Here is a 19085-nt window from a genome sequence, read left to right as displayed (position 1 = left end):
GAAGAGTCAAATATAACATGACAATTTGAGGACTGGGATAATTTACTGACCGATATGAGATTACAAGCTAGATTTGGCACATGTAAAACATCATGTAAAACCAATGAAGATGAAATTTTAACAGTGCATTTCCCGGCTATTGCCGAGAAGGACCCATCTGCTACTTTGATCTTTTTGTTTCCTGCGCAAGGTGTGTAAGTTGAAAAAAGAAAATGACTGCTAGTCATGTGATCACTAGCTCTAGAATCAACGATCCATGCGTTTGTTTTACAAGGCTTGACACTGAAAAAAATAGAAAAATTAGTACCTGATTGGGCAAAAGAGGAAGAAGGATTATTGGATGAGTTAGGAATAGAAGAATTCATCCGAAATTGTGGTGATTGAAAAAACCTGTGTAGATGCTCTAATTGTTCCTTAGTGAATGGAGTGTTGGAAGCTCCATGGGAAACCAACAAATGGAAGGAAAAAGAATAGCAATGGTCGTGGTTCACAATCAGGGGATAGCAGAGCTTTCCAAACAACTAATGGAAATTACCAAACAACTAATGGAAATTATAAGAACTCATAATTTCCATTAGTTGTTTGGAAAGCTCTGCTATCCCCTGATTGTGAACCACGACCATTGCTATTCTTTTTCCTTCCATTTGTTGGTTTCCCATGGAGCTTCCAACACGTTTCACGAGTGTGCCAATATTTTTTGCAGTGATCGCACCAAGGTTTTTCTTTTTTTCACTATCATCATTATTTTTAATAGTTACAAGAGCAGAATTATCATCATTAGCTTCAAACCTTGGCTTTAACATTACTTTTCTCCTTGTCTCCTCTCTTCTAACCTCAGAAAAAATCTCACGAAGTTTTGGAAGCGGTTTTTTCCCTAGGATCCGAGATCTCACTTCATCAAATTCTTTATTTAAACTAATCAGAAACAAATAAGCTCTTTCATTCTCTTCTTTTTTCATAGCTTTTACACCATCTCCGGGACACTCCCATTCATCATTATAACACTGATTCAGTTCTTGCCAAAGAGACATCATCTCATTATAATAAAGAGTAACTTCTTTTTCCCCTTGCCTAGCTTTCCACAGTTTTATTTTTAACTCAAAAATCTCTGAAGTGTTTTCTAAATCTGAATAGGTGTCTTTCACAGCGTCCCAAACATCTTTAGCAGTTGGGAGAAAAAGAAAAGGTTTACCTATGGAAGCTTCCATGGAATTAATAAGCCACGCAATTACCATAGAATTTTCTGACCTCCACTTGCTCATCTTTGGATCACCCACCTGTGGTTGCTCAACTTCTCCATTTAAATGACCTAGCTTGCCACGCCCATCAATTGCTAATTTTACGGACTACGACCATTCCAGATAATTCTTGCCATTCAACTTGTGAGATGTCAGTTGAAAAGAAAGGTGAGACGCCTCTGTCCCTTGAGTCATTGTACTCTCGGTAGTTGTTTCAAATGTAGAACTTTCTTCCTCTGTTTGATTGCTGGATCTCTTATCTCCAGTGAAGACTATTTTAACCATGATGTTACTAGAGATTTTAACCTAGCTCAGATGCCATGAAAGATTTTAAGAGAGCTTTGAATAAAATTGTACTTCTCTTATTAACTAAAGAATTGAACTTAAATAGAGAGAAAAAGTCCTAATCCTAATTGGGAAAATAGTTCCCTTATTCTAATAAACTACTAAACCATAAAAAGAAAATAGTTCCCTTATTCTAGTAAACTACTAAAAGATAAAATAAAAATATTTCTAGAATATGAATAAAATTTATCTACCCAAATAAGATTTATCTATCTAAATAAATTTAAAATATATACATATTTCGATATATATATTATAGTTTTGTGTTGAGTTTATCATCCTAATATATATTTTTTTATACAATATAAGTTTAAACTCACACACCTACTCACTACACTAGTATACAAGTCAATCTGTTGATCAAAACCCTAGTCACCCTAGTCACGGACATAGATAATCTGACTTCAGCCATTACTGTGTGCGGCTATACACTATTTCGTCACTTGCTTTCAATATCCAAGTATATTGATATTGGCACTTCTGGGTGTTTTTTAATTAAAATAATTTGTAACTAATTACAAAAATAGGATGGTTTTTTACAAGTAGCACCATCCTAAATTCTTTCCTACCATCAGCTAATCATGCAGTTTAAAATATATATATATATATATATATATATATATATTTTTTTTTAAGGCGATAGCAGCGTTTATTTTTTAAAATATCTATATTTCTTTCTAAATACAATACAAATGATATGTAAGTAACAAAAACTATTTTTTATTTCATTTGACAGGCTGTATTGATAATTTTTTTTAAAATGTCTGACAGGAAATAAATTAAAAAAAAAGTTGAAGCTGTTATAAAAAAAAAAGTTGTCTTCTCATATTAAATCTTGTTATTGTTTTTTTCCTTTTATTTTTTGGTTTGAAATAATATTAAATCATATTAAATCTGTGTGTTAGTCCTTGGAAGTCACAAAACCTTTTTTTTCCGAAACTCATATGGAAATGAATTAAACTAGCTGATGGTTAGGTTAGATATATGTTTTTAGGAAATAATTGCATCATAAACTTTTTTTAATTATTATTTTAATTATTATTTTGAGGGTTTTTTTTTATAACATTTTCTTTTAAATTTAAACCGGTATTTCTTGACACATTAATGGGATCACCTTAGTACCACATTAAAAAATAGTTTTTTTCTTCTCGTATAGTATTTATTTAGCATTTAGGGGGAATATTCGTATATTTTTGAGTTCCATCCAATATGTTGGCGGCACTACTTAGAAAAGGTTTTTTTCTTTCAGTAATTATTGAGAGGTGAGTGTGAAATTTAGGGTGGCATACCTTATACTGTTTTTGCATTTAACTTGTTTTTTTTATATTATTTTGATAGAAAAATATCTGCCATTTTTTTCTTCTTGGAACTGTGAATGTTAACATAGTTTTAAGTTTTAACCATTTTAATAGAATGATTATTGTTCTTGATTTGTTTGAATAATCAGCAAATACATTAAGAATTAAGGAATTTTTTGAGTTTGTATTATTAATAACTTTTGTGTTGTGAGATTGTAAGGCATTACATTTGTAATATCATGTGTCTATCAATTCTAAATTAAGGTTGGTGAACACTATGTTATTTAGTTTATGTGTTCGATATGGTTAGGTGGTTGAATTTTTATTTTTTAAGTTTTTTCATATTTATATATATATATCTTTCGTATCTATTCTCGTATAGACATGGGTAGATAGTAGCTTTGGTCCTCTTAAAATAGTAAAATTTTCCTTTAAAATTTTTAGGTTTTATGAAACGATGAGTTAATATAAAGTCAAAATATACCATAAATTTGTGTACTTTCACAAATTTGAAATTTAATTAATATACTTTTATTTTCAGGAACGTAATCATTTTATGTTTTAGATTTTAAAGTTTATGTCCAATTATTAATACGGTTAAATTTATTGGTGTGACATTTTGAAATTTAAAAAAAATTACTTATTAGATAGTTGTGTAACTAAAAAATTGATGTTATAATGAATTTGAATTTTAAAAAGTAATTTTAACAATGTTAATAATTAGATATAAATTTTGAAATATGAAAATTAGATTAACTAAATTCCTAAAGTTAGAAGTATTAAGGTTAAATTCTAACTTTAGAAAATAGTATTTTTAATACACTACTTAGAATTACACATAGTTTTTCTTCAACACTTAAATAGGAAATAAACGCAATTCAACGCACTTAAACTAATGTCTTTCCAACAAAAATTAGAAATTATGAATATAACTAAAAAATTATATTTTTTTCTAAGAAAATTTTGAGTTTGATTATATGTCATAGCATATTTCGATTTAAATTCTTTGGGGAAAATCGAATTTTTAAAATGAGAACCAAAATAATATTAACCATTGAACTTTAAACTCATGTTACCATCACAAACCGAAAGATGCAGCAACAATCATATTAATACCCCACATTATCCGTTCTTTCTTCCTTTCTCTCCTCATTTCTTTGGTTTTCTTCAACAACTCAGCTATTTATTTGGGAATGGATGAAATGCGATGATAAAAGGAGTTTAGGATTTAATAATTTTGAGGTGTAAGGTTATCGAGCTCAAAGATAATAACGAGATGTTTAGAGTTCAAAGATTTTAGGATTTAAGGGTTGATTTTGAGGTTGAATTATTTTGAAGTTTAGTGTTTGATTTCAAAATTAGAAATGATAATAAGAGTTTATAATTAATTTTTGAATTGCTTAGTTACATGCATAGCAAAACAGTCAATTATCCTAGTTGTCTTTCCGTTTGTACTTTAATGGAACGATGATCAAAACAAAAAAATTTACTAACGATAGTATTATATTTACAAGAGAAAAATTAGAGTGACGAAAACAAAATGAAATAATTTTAGAGTAATTATCTGAATAATTTATCCAAATATAATATATATATATTTATATTTAAATTTTATTGTAGTGCAATACAATATTTAATTTATTGCATAATTGCATTTAAAATTTTGAAGAAAACCATGGGCGTATCGTACGGCTGATTTGGAAGAATACTTCTTTATTTAATACTTTTTTTTTTTAACTAAATGCCAAAATGTCAAATCTTTACAAAGTCATCATAGCAGCCTGCCATTTGCCAAGTAGCGACCATCACGTGATATTATTTAATAATTAATCCCCAATATAAAAATATAGTTTAAATAAATATATAATAGTTTTAAAATTTCAGAACATTTTAAATGGCGTATTTGATCGCGTGACGTATTTTTCAATTAACATTTAATATTCAAATTAGTAGTTATTGATTTAATTCATATAATATTAATACGTTAAAGATTCAATTAAAATGAATTTTAAAATTTAAAGATTAATTTTAAAAAAATTATGCAATACTTGTGATAAAATATTATCTTTTAAAAAGTTAAAGAGTTATAATTATAATTAGAGAAAATTACACATTTTGAAGTTTATGTATGTTTTAAAACCATCTAACTTAAAAAATTATTATATAATCGTAAATTTTATTGATTTGTATAAAATTACCATTTAATTACATTTGAAATTCACGTAATTTATTAGACTTTAATTAAAAAACATAAAGTCAAATTTAACATTTAAGGTTTACTATTTTTTAGTTAAATTTGACATTAATCTTTTAAAAAATATGAAATAATTTTTTAAATAGAAATATTAATTAAAACGTAAAATTTTAAATATAACAATTAGTATAGCAACCCGTGTATATCATGCTAATTTTTAAATTTATATGAATATTTTTATAATTTTGGTTTTTTAATATTTTTACAATTTTATATTAATGTGAAATATTATAATTAAAAAATTAATATTTTAGTGAAAAATGTATTTTCTTTTAAATCTATCAATCTAAAAGAGAAATTTTTGCGGTTGATATAAAATTCTAAATTGAAAGAGAAAGTGCATTAATTGCATTGCAATAATGCAAGCAGTGTGGAATCTTAGAACCTCGAAATGGAAGAAGTCTACGAAATTTTACACATTTTTTAAATTCTCAGACCCCCACCTACCACGTATTATTATTTATTCATTGAAATTAGAGAATTTTAATATTATATATACTTGTTTGTGATTGTGTTTGCCGTGTTGTGGATTTGTGGATGACAATTTGTGAATTATTTTATTGGATCATCGTCATCATCACTGTCACTGTGTCACTGTTTAGTGCTTATTTAGGGTTTAAAGGCTTTTAAAGCTTAGATCTCTTGTTTTCTCCGCTTCCCAAATTCCTTCTGTAAGTTCTCTCTCTTTTCCTCTAGCTCTAGTTTGGGTTTTCCTTTTCTTTTTCATCATTTCTTTTTTAGTTTTGATTTTGCGTTACATTTTTGTATAAGTTTGTGGATTTTGTGTTTATGATCAGTTGTTTTCAGCTTTTGTTCCTTGTTTTCGGTGTTGGGTTTTTGTCTTTTTTGCTTGTTTTGGCCTTTTTCAAAGTGGTTTTTGGTTGAATTCTATGTTTTGCTTGTTTTTTTGGTATGGTTGAGCTGTGAATTTTCAGGTTTCTTATTTGGAAACCAAGAGAAAATTAAACAAACAAAAAAAAGGAATAGCTTTAGCTTTTTGTTCTTTGGATTATGAACGGTAAACTTGTCCCCCAAAGTTTAGAATTTTTTTTTTATTTGGACCAATCGTGGAGTCATCATTGTTGGAAGAGTTGCAAGATACCTTTGATTATAGCAAGAAATAGTTAACTTGTTTGAGGCAATGCCTCATTTATGGCAATTTGATTTACCTTTATAAATAAGATCATTTGTTGCATGTGGATGGTTTATATGTAAATGACCAAACGTTTTACCAAATTCACGATGGAAAAAATATGAAAGATGGTATTTAAACTTTTGCATTACAGCAACTTCATGGCCATTTGTTGATAGGAACAAGAGATGAGTTCAAATACACATCTTTTCTTGTAGTTTAGTCATCTATGCATCTTGGGAACATTCCACATGTGTATTTTGTCATGCACGTTGATTCTTTATGCCTTTTCTGCCAAGTGTTAGAATGTGGTTCTTTGATATTTGCTTCTGGTCCTGCACAAAATGGGATAAATGAATTTGGCAATAAATAAGATCAATAAGCTTGTAAGAACATACCATGCATGCTTGTTTCTATGTTGTTTTTGGTATAAGCAAGTTGTCTATGTCTGTTTCACGATCCATGAAGACTAATTCTTTTGGTAGCTGTCCCTCTTGATTAGGGGCGGAGGGGGGCAAAGAAAAATTGTTTATATAGTCCCTTTAGTTTTTAGAAAATTACAAGTTAGTATAATGGTAAAATTGCATTTTGGCTCTTCCCAAAAAGGTTTATTTAGTTTTGGCCCTCCTAAAACAATTTCCTGGCTTTACTCCTGCTATTGATAATGCTATCTTCAGGATTCAATCTACTTAATGTCTAGCCCCACCCGTACCCCTCTTTCGAACACAAGGAAAAATATTAAGCTGAGTTCAGGAATTCGTTTTTTCTTAGCCTATATGGTTTAGGGTTGCTTGCTTGATTTGTCTTGGTTTAGTTGCCGCCTTTCATCTTTTGTCATTTGTTTCCGAATTTACGTTTTTCGTTAAATGCTTGTATGGTGCAAACTGCAAAGCCCTTATATCATTTTCCATTCTTTATCTAGGAGTCAAACCACAACGAAGGAAGAAAACAAAGATGACAACCGTCAGGAGCCTCACTTCCCCATCTATTGTTAAAGCTCCAACCCCAAACCGATTTACAAGTCCCATCGTCAGGGCCCCAACATCTCTTGGATCTGTTAAAACCATCTCTAGATCTTTCGGCTTGAAATGTTCCTCAAATCAACGAACATCAATGGCAATGTACAAGATTAAGCTCGTAGGACCAAACGGTGAAGAGAATGAGTTCGAAGTCCCCGATAACCAGTACATCTTAGAGGCAGCTGAGGCAGCAGGAGTAGAGCTGCCTTATTGTTGCAGAGCTGGAGCTTGCTCTATATGTACCGCAAAGGTCGTTTCAGGTACGGTACATCAACCAGAAGCCATCTACCTCGAGGACGATCAAATTAAGGATGGGTATATGTTGACTTGTGTTTCAAAGCCAACCTCAGATTGTGAGATTCACACTCACAAAGAACTTGATCTTTACTCTCCATCAAAATGAAAAGTTAAATATTGTTTTCAGTAATTTGGGGTTCCAGAAAAACTCAAATTAGGGTCTGGGGAGTTGTCTGAAACTTCTTTTTTTTGTCCGAGTTTGGGCCTGGGAAGTTGAGGGTATTGTAGGGGCTCTCATGGGCAATAAGTTGGACTAGTGTTTGTTTGTAATGTTCTGTTTATGAATGCCATTTTATCAGTAGTTTTAATGTACCTTGTTGATTGACTGATTGGTTCGAAAAAGGACATTGCATCAGTTAATTTGAGAATCGTTTCTTGAATTAGATTTTTCTTTTTCATGAATTTTTTAATTGATTTTTTTCATGAAATTTTTTAATTGATTTATTTAATTGAATTGAATAGATCACACCAATACATTTGCATTTGTAAGAAAAAAGAAAGTGTATCAGTGAAATAATTAAATGAACCCAAGAGTAAAACTTCATCTTAAATTAGATTTTTTAAAATTAATATTAAATTGGTATAATATATAAATATTAAAATATCAATTTTAAAAATTCTCATAAAATAAAATAATTGAATGATAGAATTTTTATTAATAATCTAATAATATTTTGTAATTTTTAATAGTTAAGTGTTTACTTATGTAAAACTTCAATTTCTTTGCCCCCACAAAATAGGTACCACAATTTTTTTATTCAAACAAGATACAGTAAATTCTAGTGTTTTAAAGGAACCACAATTTACATGAGACCAATGTTTTCGGTTTTGGTTTAATACTTTTTATGGCTTTAAGGTTAAAGATTATTTCAATCCAATGAGGTTTCTAACTTGACTTTTTGGTTTAAATTGGTACCTGAATTTAATTTTTACTAATTATTTGAACTAATTTGAACAAAAAAACCCAAGTTCATATACCAAATTGAACGTTGAAACCAAGTTTAAGTGCCTAATTAGACCAAAAAGCAACCCTTTAAGTAGTAATTTGAACCTTGAACCCAAGTTCAGATGCCAAAATGTATATTTACTCTTTTTCTTCCACATCTCTATGGTTAGGTTTGGTCTAGACTTTAGAGAATATATAACACGTTGATTAATTAAACAATTAATAGTCATTTGAATGATTATTTTGATTTAACTTCAAATATATTAATAACTCAGCTCAGTCTCTTCGCAACTTACAACAACACCTATGACATGAACAAAAATGGAACAAATACAATCCTAAACCAAATTCTTAACTCTATGGTCACTGGAAATTAACATCAACACTGTTACCTTGTCCAAGTTTGAGCCCAATGAAAGGGGTGAGGAAGGATGGCAGTAAAACGTTGAACTCTCCTAAAAACTACAAACCAAGTATATCAGGAAGTACTTTGAAGTCCTCGAAACATGACAAACTTGTATATACCGTGTTTCGGTTTATATCATCTGCTGATGAAGATCGGCAGCCTGCTGAGCTAGCTCCACCACCATAGCCTCGTCGAAGAACTTGTTGATGCTCACATCTTCACTCATTCCCTAAAAGTTGACAGAAAATTAACACATTAATTTTTTTTAAAGGATCTTTGTCCATTATACAGATGGAATGCCTGCATGGCTGTGTGTGTGCATATGTAGCGTGCATAGGTAGAGAGAAGTAGCAATACCTTTCTACGCCTTGTCTTCACCATGAACTCCCGAGCAAGGTGCTGTATTGGTGCGGGTTCAAGAGGTCGCAAAACAATGCTCTTGTCCAAAGGGTCTCCAGGAACTATGGCCCAGTGGTCGAATACTGAGAGACAAAAGGCTTGACCTTGTGTGTGGTACCTCAGGTCTGTCTCAAATCCGAATGACTCTATCACAGGTAAAAATGCCTATATGGAAAAAGCAATAAGTTGAACTAGTAAGCATATAAATGGGATCAGTAGTAAGCTATTAGGCAACTTCATGAATGATAGAACTTGCCAGAAAATATCGCCTCACTAGTCAATGAAATTACGAAAGTAAAGCATGTCTAATTCATGTTTACTAACTTTGATCCCTCAGTCATGCAAATATTTCTAAAAGATTTCAAGCTTAGCTTCCAAACCTTCACAATATAGGCCGGGGTTCCTGGCTGTGGCACATCAGCTGTAACATGACCACGCCTACGAGACAACACCGTGTAGATGGCAGAGACACAGTCAATTGGTGTTTGTATCTGAACATAATGTCAAGAGAAACAAGTTTGTCAACTGAGACAGTTGCATCGGATTAAAAAGATGCCAGAATAATAAAACTTTCTTTAACTTTGGAGTTTCCCTTTATTGGGCCAAACTAAGCTTGCTTCCGGGTAGTATTGAACCTCTGCATAGCCTTTTCCTCATCCTAGCAGGGAGAGGATACCATTTGCTAAAGACCATAGCAACCAGAGCAAGATTTTACTTGAAATTTTAGAATTATTTTCAGTTTGTCATATGCCAAGGCAAATTAATTTATGGTTTCTATTCTTTTGTCATTAGAAGAACCACTGCATCCAGTCTACCTTGTTTTGCAACATTATTACTGTTGGTCTCTCTTGCATGTTTAATGGGGACAAGTCCCTATTTAATCGCTGAAGTGAGGGATTGATCCCTAGTTCTGGAGGATAACCCCCCTTTCTTTTTCCTCTTCTATTCTCTTAAAACAAAAAAAATATTATGTGAGGGAATATGATAAAAGGAACATACCTCCACATAATATACAGGTTCCATAAGCCGTGGGGTCGCCATAAGGAAAGCTGAATAGGCCACACGTCGAGCTGTGGGTATGATCTGTCCAGATCCTCGATGCAATGGTTCAGATGCAATCCTTGCATCAACTATTTTGAACTTCACATTTCTAATAGGTTCATCACAGAGAGGTCCTTCTCGAGCACCCCACTGAAATCTGGCCAACAAAATATGAAATCCTTAATCACAGGCAGTAGATTAACTGCTTAGAAGACGAGTAAAGAAGATATAATCTTACCCTTGGACAATAGAATCCCTGACAGATCCCAACAATCCCTTGTCAACCTCAGTAGGGAGTGTATCATCTAATAAAATGTTAGGTCCCTGCAAAACAATATTTGAATCAGCAGAGCTTCACCAGAGAAGCAAGGAGCCAGATATTATCAACAGGTATTTAAACAAAATTACACTTTGGTACCTGCTTATCAGGGCCAAATGCCCAGATGGAACGTGCAGCAAGCAAATCCCAGTCATATTTTGTCTTGAAGAAGTCACCAAGTTGCTTCCGACTCCAGTCAACACTTACAACACCATTCTCAATGTCCTCTGCAAGACCTCTCTCCAATGGCTCTGCAATCTTAAAATCATAGAAAGGTATATGATACATCCTGAGAGCAAGTATACTTGTATTTATTCCTAAACGTATCCAGGTTGGAAAAAATGATGGTTGTCTTTACCATGGTTATTTTATTCTTCTTGTTGGGTGTTTCAGCAAAGCATTTCATGGATGAAGACTCCACCACTGTTTCACAGAATGAAACAACAGGATCTGCCACCTATATTTAGGAGAACCATAAGCGAAAACACACAAAAACGAAGTCGAGCAAAGCAAATATAAAAGAATAATGAGTTTCAGAAAGGAATAAAACTAGGACAGAACAAAGGGTATCACAAACTAGATACCTTAACTTCCACCTCTGAATAAAGCTCCCTAAGGTCCTTCATAATTGAGTCCAAGTACAACTCTCCAGTACCTAATATAGTGTGCTCACCAGATTCCTCAACTTTAGTAATTGCTAGAGGATAGCTTTTGCTAATCTTCCGAAGCCCCTCCACCATTTTGGGCAACTCACTAGGATTTAAAGGCTCAGTAGCTGTTTTTACAACAGGAAGAGTATTAAACTGTAACGGCCGGAAAATGTATACATCTTCATCAAGATCCATATTACAGAGGGTGGCAGTTTTCATAATTGAAGCATCAACACCTTCAATAAGAACCCAAGAACCAGGAGGAGCACTGCTTATAGGTATTCTGTATCGAGCTTGGTAGATCCATAATTTGGTTACTTCTTTTATTGTCATGTCCTCCTCGTCATCTGGTGAATAGCCTTCTCCCAGTACTCTCAAAGACTGCCCAGTTTGAATTCTACCACTGTAAACCCTACCAAAAGCATCAAAAACACTACAATCGGACTTGGGATATAGTTTGGTCACATTGACCATAAGGGGACCAGATGGATCACATTCTACCATGGCCTTGTAAATCGTAGAATGTTTAGGTCCCGTGTAAGTGTGATCAACCTTCTTAGCTGCAGCATCCTTTGGTGATGGTATGTGTTGAACCAGCAAATCAGTGAAGCCTGAGGCTGAACCAAAAACTGTGCTGCAAGCCAGCCTTAGCAAAGGCCTAACATTTAACTTGTAAGCAGCATTGCTAAGAGTGACACCCAACTCTGCGAGAGTCGACTCTACACTCTTCCTATGTTCACCAATCACCTGGCTATATATCTTATAAAGGGGTTCAAGCACAAATTCAACAAATGATCGTTCTCCTCCGCCAGCAGGGGGTTTCCTTTTAAAAGCCCTGGTATCAGGATGATGATAAATATCACCCCAAAGTCGAGATGCAAACTTCTCAGCATCAAATGGAATTCCATGTAGTTTCACATATAATTTTGCAAATGACTGCAAAGTGAAGGACCATCCTGCACTTGCACTAGCAAAACAAACATTTCCAGCAGCAGGATCAATAACTGGAACATTACCAGCGGTTGTAGAGGCTGCAGATATATGGTTATTAATTACTTCCAGGGTATGCCTTAGTTTATGATAAGCATCCTTGGGGGGCAACTTAAGTTCTGTTATCAGCCGGTCAACCTTCAAAAATGAATAACATATGAGCACAAGCAAGATGCGGAAGTATGGAACATCATTTTAATCAAAGGCTTACAATATACAATATAACTTGATGAAAAGTGTTTACCTTGTTTATAACAACTACAATAGGTATGCGTTCCTGTATTGCATGGCGTATAGCCCTCTCAGTATTTACCTGTTTACAACATGAAAGCATAAGCATCATTCTCAACAGCCTTACATAGTTCATAAATTCTACAAAGGGCAGCAATCACCAAACTCAAATTCAAAGATCAGTAAAGCAGTGAATTTGGAGAAGATTTGACTAGCACAACTAAATTTAACTGCAACAGATATCAGAATACTCATTTACTTAGGAGTTCATATTTTACTATTATGCTTACCCGTAAAGTTTGATAAAACGTTTCTACTTCCAACTATAATTCAGGCTGCTCTCAAGCATAGGCATAACCAGAAGGCAAAAATAAAGGGAGCATTAATGTATAAGCTACTGTAATATACATAAAAATATATGCTTACCATCACTCCTTCAGCTGCATCAACAATTAACACGGCACCGTCAGCAAGCCTAAGAGCAGCAGTCATTTCATCAGAAAAATTCACATGACCAGGAGTGTCCATGATATTACAGAGATAGGATTTCCCATTACTGTCCTCAAGAACAAGTGACATCGGGATGGCCTTAATAGATATCCTTCTTTCTTGCTCATCAATTCTTGTATCGGTGTATCTCATGTGCTTCTCACTATTTTGATCAAACGTGTTCATATGGTGGGTTTGCTCAACCAACATGTCCATAAACACCGTCTTCCCATGCTGCAAGTGTCCAACGAGGGCAACATTGCGGATCAAACCTGGGTTTGACATCAAACCAATAAGAAACTGGGTCGACACATAAGTTGAAGAATCCTTAACTCCGACCTCAAACTTGATATTCTTAACAGGCTTGATAATAGGTTGCTCAAGAGGCTGCTCATCTTCATCCATAACTAAGGTCTCAACATCCTCACCATAAACCTCTTCCGCAGTTGGGTAATACTTCTTGTCCTCAGCAAGAACAATCTGATTATCCATATCAACATCATTAGCAGCTGTAATCCATCCATTAGACACCCCATCTGGAGCCTCCCCATCAGATTGCTCTCCCTCCTCTTGGACATGCCTGTCAGGAAGTTCTTCATCTTCTTCTTCCTCACCTTCACTCCCTTGGTCTGACTCGATATCAGGTCCAATATAGTTACCAAATTCATCATACAAGTTATCATCCATTGCTTAAAATCCAAAGTCTGCACCCAAACATATCAATTAAATCATTTAACAATTTAAACCCAAAACCAATCTTTAGTCTATTAAGATTTGGATACAATCGGACCCAAAAGGAACTTATAGTCTAAGCTGTTCGCATGCTTCAACATCAAAATCTATTAACATATATGAAATGCACAGATTCTTAAGCTTATTGGCCAAATTCAATAACAGTGAAGTCCAATATCGAAGCCTATATTGAACATATCTACATAAAATGCTCATATAATCCAAACGCAAAATTTTTATCCAGCTAAAGATCTTGTAAGCTCATAATTTTGTTATTCCATTTTCTGAATTTAATTAACAAAGTTTCAGTTTTTTTTTTCCTATAAGAAAGGCCAGAAAGAAACGCAAAATCAATCTTTTTGCAGCAGAGACAAGTCGCGAATGACAAAAATGAATGGGAAAAAATTACACTAATTTCAAAGAGTTAAGTGACAAAAAAAATTAAACAAATCAACGCAGGTGAAAAGAAAAATAGAGAGAGAAGAAGGTACATCGAAGCACTGAAGAAACAAGAAGAAAGTAGTAGAAAGAAGAAGAAAATGTATGCAAAAGCAAAGCAAGGGTTTACAGTGATAGATTCTCGATACTTCAACTCAATGAAGGCGAAAGGCGGGCGAGGGAGGGAACCACGATTTTGTGTAGTAATTGTAATGTGGGCTTCTTTTTCTTCTCAATTTGGGTACTCTTAGTTCATTATGGATTTGGGTTTCAAAATTTATATTTATGGGTTATAAAAATACGGGATAATGCAACAATTAGTCCCTAAACTTGATAACTTTTCTTAACTTGATCCTTAGATTTGGTAATTTTTCTCAAGTTTGATTCATGTGATGATGCGACACTTTGAGATTGAGCCTAACATCATCTGAATTTTGTTAGGTAATGAAATAGCACAATATCCGAGTGTCGAGTTATCATATGCATCAAAATTAAAAACTTTTTTGTCAAATTCAATAACTATGGACCAAAAATAAGTTGAATGACTAAATTGAGAAAAATTATTAAATTTAGGAGTTAACTGTTGCTTTATGTAAAAGTATTTATTTTCGATGGTTAGAGTTCTTGACTAGTCACTCATATATTTTAATTTTAAAAATTTGTTTAGTTTTTTTTTTAAATAATTTATTTAAAGACATAAACACTCTTATAATAAAATAAAATAAGTTGGTGTTAAATTTTTTATTTTTTTAATTGAATTGATTTCTAATTAAACCAAGTCTCATTATTTATGAATAAATATTATCTGTTTATTTATAGATTCAAATATTAAATTTATTATTGGCAGAAAATTCAAATATTGACTTTATTGTCTGTTTCTTATATCCATTTATCTATTTAAAAATCATTTTATTTTGTATCTTATATATATATATTCAAATATTAAATCATTTTATGTATTACACGCATGTAATGAAAAGGATAGAAAGTAAGTTAAATTTTGTTATTAACCCTTCTACTTTATGAAAATTTAAAATTTAGTTTGATCATTTTAATTTCATCAAATGGTAATTATTAAATTTATTGGAATAAATTCTGTTGTTTTCAAAATTTAATGCAACAAACATATTATCATGTGTAATATTATGACAATTTCAGCTTGTTATTTTCACATGTAATTGAATTAACCAATCGGATTTAATTGTCTGGGTCGAAACTGAAAATTTAAAATTTTAAAAACAGAAGGAATAAACTGATCAAATAAACGTATAGGGACTAAATCCATGGAAAATATTATCAATGTGAAGGGCTAGTCAAGGACTAAACAATGCTCAATGATGTCAATTGTCATACACAAATTCTTCCACAATGCCAAAACATGAACATAGACTAGTGAATGACATTCTCATGAAAGAACTTCTCATTAAGTTCTTTCAGGCACTTATAGGAGTCAGAATTAGTCATCGTAATCTGACTCATCTTCATCATCGTATTCTATATAAGAATTGAGGACCCTTCTGTACTTGTCGGGGCTATCGTACCATGTCGGGGTAGTGATGATTGCTTTTTCTAACCAAAACTTATCATATTCCTTCTTCTCTGTCAGCTTCTCAAAGAACTTGCTCCATTTGTACATGGTGCGCTTCAATCGAACACTTTTGCTTCCTCCGAAGAGATATTTGATGTAGTCCTTTGCCAACCGAGCAAGTTCCTCACCGTTAATAATATATACATACTGTAGCAAGTATCGTCATGTCACAAGCTTTAGAAAGATAAAGGATCAGTTGAAAACAAGAACTGAAAATTTTATCATGTCTGAGTTCAGAACATCACAGTTGCAAGATAGTAAATTGATTATTTCAAAATTTATTAATGCATGCACAGAAGCGAAGAACTTTTTACCAGGAATATGAAGCCAAGGGTTGCTAAAATCACTTGCACGGTCTCGTCTAAGATCCCAGAGAGGCCTTCATCCTCTGATTCTCCAAATCCATCGCCACCACCGCTGCCGCTGCCACCTCCACCACGCGGCGGATTTTGCCCACTGCCTTCATCATAGTAATCTTGCTTCTCAATCTGCTGCCTCAACACATCTTCGATTGATTGTTTCTTCCCAAAGTTTCCAATAGCTTTCTCAATAGATTTCCACGGTGAACCCTGTAAACAATAATACAATATTAGATCATATTCTTTTAGGTTTCCATATCAAAGTACTAAAACCGCATTACACACCTCAAAATTTGCAACAATCTAGTTTTCTATCAACCATTTCCCTCTACTTTTAAACAAAAATTCTAGAACTACATGCACCCATCATATTGTCACCAGTACTAAAGATCTGTTCTTTGAGTTGACGAACGAATTGCAAAGACACCGTGAAATCAAAGGGAAGAAACAACAAGTGCATCGTAAAAGGCAGTTTCAGACAGCCATAATAATGGGATAAAAAGTACTTACCAAGATATCATCAATCACTAAACCAAAAGAAAACCTAAAGCTTTAAAAGAGAAAGGAAGCTACAATATAAGGTGTGTGGAGCACATGTGTAAGGTTATTTAGTACAATCCAAGGAGTGTAAGCAAATAAACCTGTAAAGGGATTGTCGACTCTTTAGAGAAAAGTATGCAAAATACTGGTAAAAGTATCATAGTGGCCCTTTTACTAAAAGTTGGATTACATTTTGCCCTTTCTACTCAAAATATAGGCAAATTAATCTTTGTACGTTAAATCAAAGAGCAAAATGACTGTTCCATTGAAAATTAAATCTATTTCTTCGGTTAAAAACTGATCCCTATATATTAGAATGAAGTACAAATACAAATGATATGCCACATGTAACTTTATAATTTAACAGGAAAAAAATAGATGAAATTTTTGACAGAAAAGACCACTCTTTGATCTAACCTACAAGAACTAAGTGGTAAAATACAATCTGACTCTTAGTATAAAAGCCTCCATGATACTCTCCCCGCAAAGTACTATCCACCTGAAACCAACAATCGGCCCCTTAATACATTCGGGATTGTCCCTGATAGGGTTTTATCCCTCTACTTCATTCAGAACCCGAATAACAATGCCGGGTTCACAAACCTGGAGCTTCTCAGGAACTACCACATTGATTTGAACCCATGCCCCATGGTGCGGGTGAGTCGCTCCACTTTGTGAACCCGTACAAGCTCTTTAGTAACTCGAGCTTTCGTACTAAAACCAATACCGAATGTATTGGAGGATCCGTTTAAAAACCCTAAACAAAACCTATAGCTCAACTTGGCAATAACTCAAAAACACAAAAGGAATCATTCTCAAAGTTCAAATGAAAACTCAAGTAACAATTCAATCTAAGTTCTTAAAAACCTAAACCCACTCAAATTAATGCTCAACAAGCAACACATTTAAACCCCAAAAAGAAAACAGAACAAGAAAACACAAAATTACAGCTTACATACAAAAACAAAACACATTTGAAGCACCAAATGCCTACCTCATTGTCACCAGCAGGCTTATCTTGGCCTCCAAATTTGCAAACAGTAGTCCCTTGCCGGCATTTCGAAACCGATATACATCTCTTGTGCTTCAATAAAGGAGCAAACTGTTGAGAACATAGTGATGAACTCGCAATCAATTTCTTGGTAACCGGAACCTTAGCGTTGAAGCAGACAAGATAAGGATAGAAAGGGAATAAGAGCTCCGGTTTTCTTGGGTTGGAGCCATTGGTACGAGGTAAGAAGAATGAATTATTAGCTTGAATCGACTTCATTTTTTATTTTTTATTTTTTATTTTTTGCTTTTGGGGTCGCTTTTCCTTGAATTACCTCATTCAAGCTTTTTCATTGATAAAGAAGAAGCAATGAAGATTGAGTGAGTTTGGGTTGGGTCGTGAGTCACAAGGAATTTGATGAAACGATCGGAGAAATGGTGGGTTTAAAAGCGAAGGAGGATAAGGCGGCTGGTGACGATGGGTCTCGAAGGCGCCGTATAAACAAAAGGCTAGTGGGCTGCCTCCATTTTAAAAGCTTGATTTACTATGAATTTGGGTTTTGATCTTTTAATTGCTTAGAAGCCCAAATTTGAAGGAAATTATTTTTTGGGTTAATTTATATTTTAGCTCCTCCACTTAACAACATGTACTTACTCAGTACTTGGGACTTAGTTGATACTTAAACTTGAAAATCATTAGTTAAGTTTGTACTTTATTTAGGTATCTAATTAACGTTATTACATTTTTTTCAATTTCATCTTATCATCTTGTGCCACTACTTTCTCTCCCCTTAGTGAAATTTAGTACTTTAAAAGTTGGATTGCATTTTGCTCCATTTGTTAAAAAAATAGACAAATTAAGCTATACCCGTTAGATGAAAAAGCAAATAAGTCCTTTTGTTTAAAAATCCATCAATTTTTGCTGTTAAAAATCAGCCCATATACATCAACATGGGATATATAACTATTTGGGTATCTCATCATCCATGTCAGTTTTTAGCAATACAATGGATGAAATTTTTAACAAAAAAGACCAGTTTATTGTTTAATCTAACATACAATGACTAGTTTGTCAATTTTTTAAGTAAATGAAGCATAATGCAAATTGACTCCTAATACGATATCTCTATAGTACTTTTATCAATAATCTCTATTTATGAAATTGAAAATACTTAAACTCAGAGGTGCCATTGAGTTACTATCTCTATTAGTAATCATTTATGAAACAATTTGATAAATAGAAAATAATTTTAAAACTCGGAAAGTATAAAGCTAAAATTGATTATTTCAAATGGTAGAGAGACTAAAATTGATCTAATTAAAATATAAAACTAAATCTATATCGAACTATTACAAGAATTTGATAAAAAATGTTTGAAACATG

General features: G+C 33.0%; 3 protein-coding genes across 4 annotated transcripts; 1 reads left to right on the top strand and 2 right to left on the bottom strand.

Moving 5' to 3' along the window:
* The first annotated feature begins 5484 nt into the window (after positions 1-5484).
* On the top strand, positions 5485-7963 carry LOC108453820 (ferredoxin, root R-B2-like). The gene is made up of 2 exons (XM_017752140.2): positions 5485-5806; positions 7190-7963. Exon 2 carries the CDS (start codon positions 7222-7224, stop codon positions 7687-7689), a length of 468 nt encoding a protein of 155 aa, XP_017607629.1. The 5' UTR covers positions 5485-5806; positions 7190-7221; the 3' UTR covers positions 7690-7963.
* Positions 7964-8767: 804 nt separating this feature from the next.
* Positions 8768-14490, bottom strand: LOC108453657 (110 kDa U5 small nuclear ribonucleoprotein component CLO). Of its 2 annotated transcripts, none has more exons than XM_017751902.2 (11): positions 14355-14490; positions 12992-13758; positions 12579-12647; positions 11279-12472; positions 11053-11151; positions 10794-10952; positions 10614-10699; positions 10334-10532; positions 9715-9825; positions 9293-9499; positions 8768-9164 (listed from the first exon to the last, which is right to left on the bottom strand). In XM_017751902.2, the coding sequence occupies exons 2-11, from the start codon at positions 13739-13741 to the stop codon at positions 9066-9068; spliced, it is 2973 nt and encodes a 990-aa protein (XP_017607391.1). In that variant the 5' UTR covers positions 13742-13758; positions 14355-14490; the 3' UTR covers positions 8768-9065. The 2 variants fall into 2 exon arrangements, with proteins under 2 accessions (XP_017607391.1, XP_017607392.1); XM_017751903.2 differs by having other exon boundaries at positions 14278-14472.
* Positions 14491-15454: 964 nt separating this feature from the next.
* Positions 15455-18198, bottom strand: LOC108450406 (uncharacterized). Its single transcript, XM_017748011.2, has 3 exons — positions 17706-18198; positions 16127-16381; positions 15455-15959 (listed from the first exon to the last, which is right to left on the bottom strand). Exons 1-3 carry the CDS (start codon positions 17979-17981, stop codon positions 15681-15683), a joined length of 810 nt encoding a protein of 269 aa, XP_017603500.1. The 5' UTR covers positions 17982-18198; the 3' UTR covers positions 15455-15680.
* Between the last annotated feature and the right edge of the window lie 887 nt (positions 18199-19085).

Source organism: Gossypium arboreum, chromosome 13, assembly GCF_025698485.1.
Source record: "Gossypium arboreum isolate Shixiya-1 chromosome 13, ASM2569848v2, whole genome shotgun sequence".
Lineage (NCBI taxonomy): Eukaryota > Viridiplantae > Streptophyta > Magnoliopsida > Malvales > Malvaceae > Gossypium > Gossypium arboreum.
The sequence above is the reverse complement of the archived record's forward strand: the minus strand, read 5'-3'. Positions and strand labels throughout refer to the sequence as shown.

What these genes read in the sequence shown, in the direction of transcription:
- LOC108453657 (XM_017751902.2), bottom strand. Translation starts at nt 13,741, where the DNA reads ATGGATGATAACTTGTATGATGAATTTGGTAACTATATTGGACCTGAT. An exon ending in AGAAGAATAAAATAACCATG is followed by an intron (nt 10,953 to 11,052) that starts GTAAAGACAACC and finishes TATGATTTTAAG; the next exon opens with ATTGCAGAGCCATTGGAGAG. An exon ending in AACCTGTATATTATGTGGAG is followed by an intron (nt 9,826 to 10,333) that starts GTATGTTCCTTT and finishes CATTATGTTCAG; the next exon opens with ATACAAACACCAATTGACTG.
- LOC108450406 (XM_017748011.2), bottom strand. Translation starts at nt 17,981, where the DNA reads ATGAAGTCGATTCAAGCTAATAATTCATTCTTCTTACCTCGTACCAAT. An exon ending in AGCCTGCTGGTGACAATGAG is followed by an intron (nt 16,382 to 17,705) that starts GTAGGCATTTGG and finishes TATTGTTTACAG; the next exon opens with GGTTCACCGTGGAAATCTAT. An exon ending in CCCTTGGCTTCATATTCCTG is followed by an intron (nt 15,960 to 16,126) that starts GTAAAAAGTTCT and finishes TACTTGCTACAG; the next exon opens with TATGTATATATTATTAACGG.
- LOC108453820 (XM_017752140.2), top strand. Translation starts at nt 7,222, where the DNA reads ATGACAACCGTCAGGAGCCTCACTTCCCCATCTATTGTTAAAGCTCCA.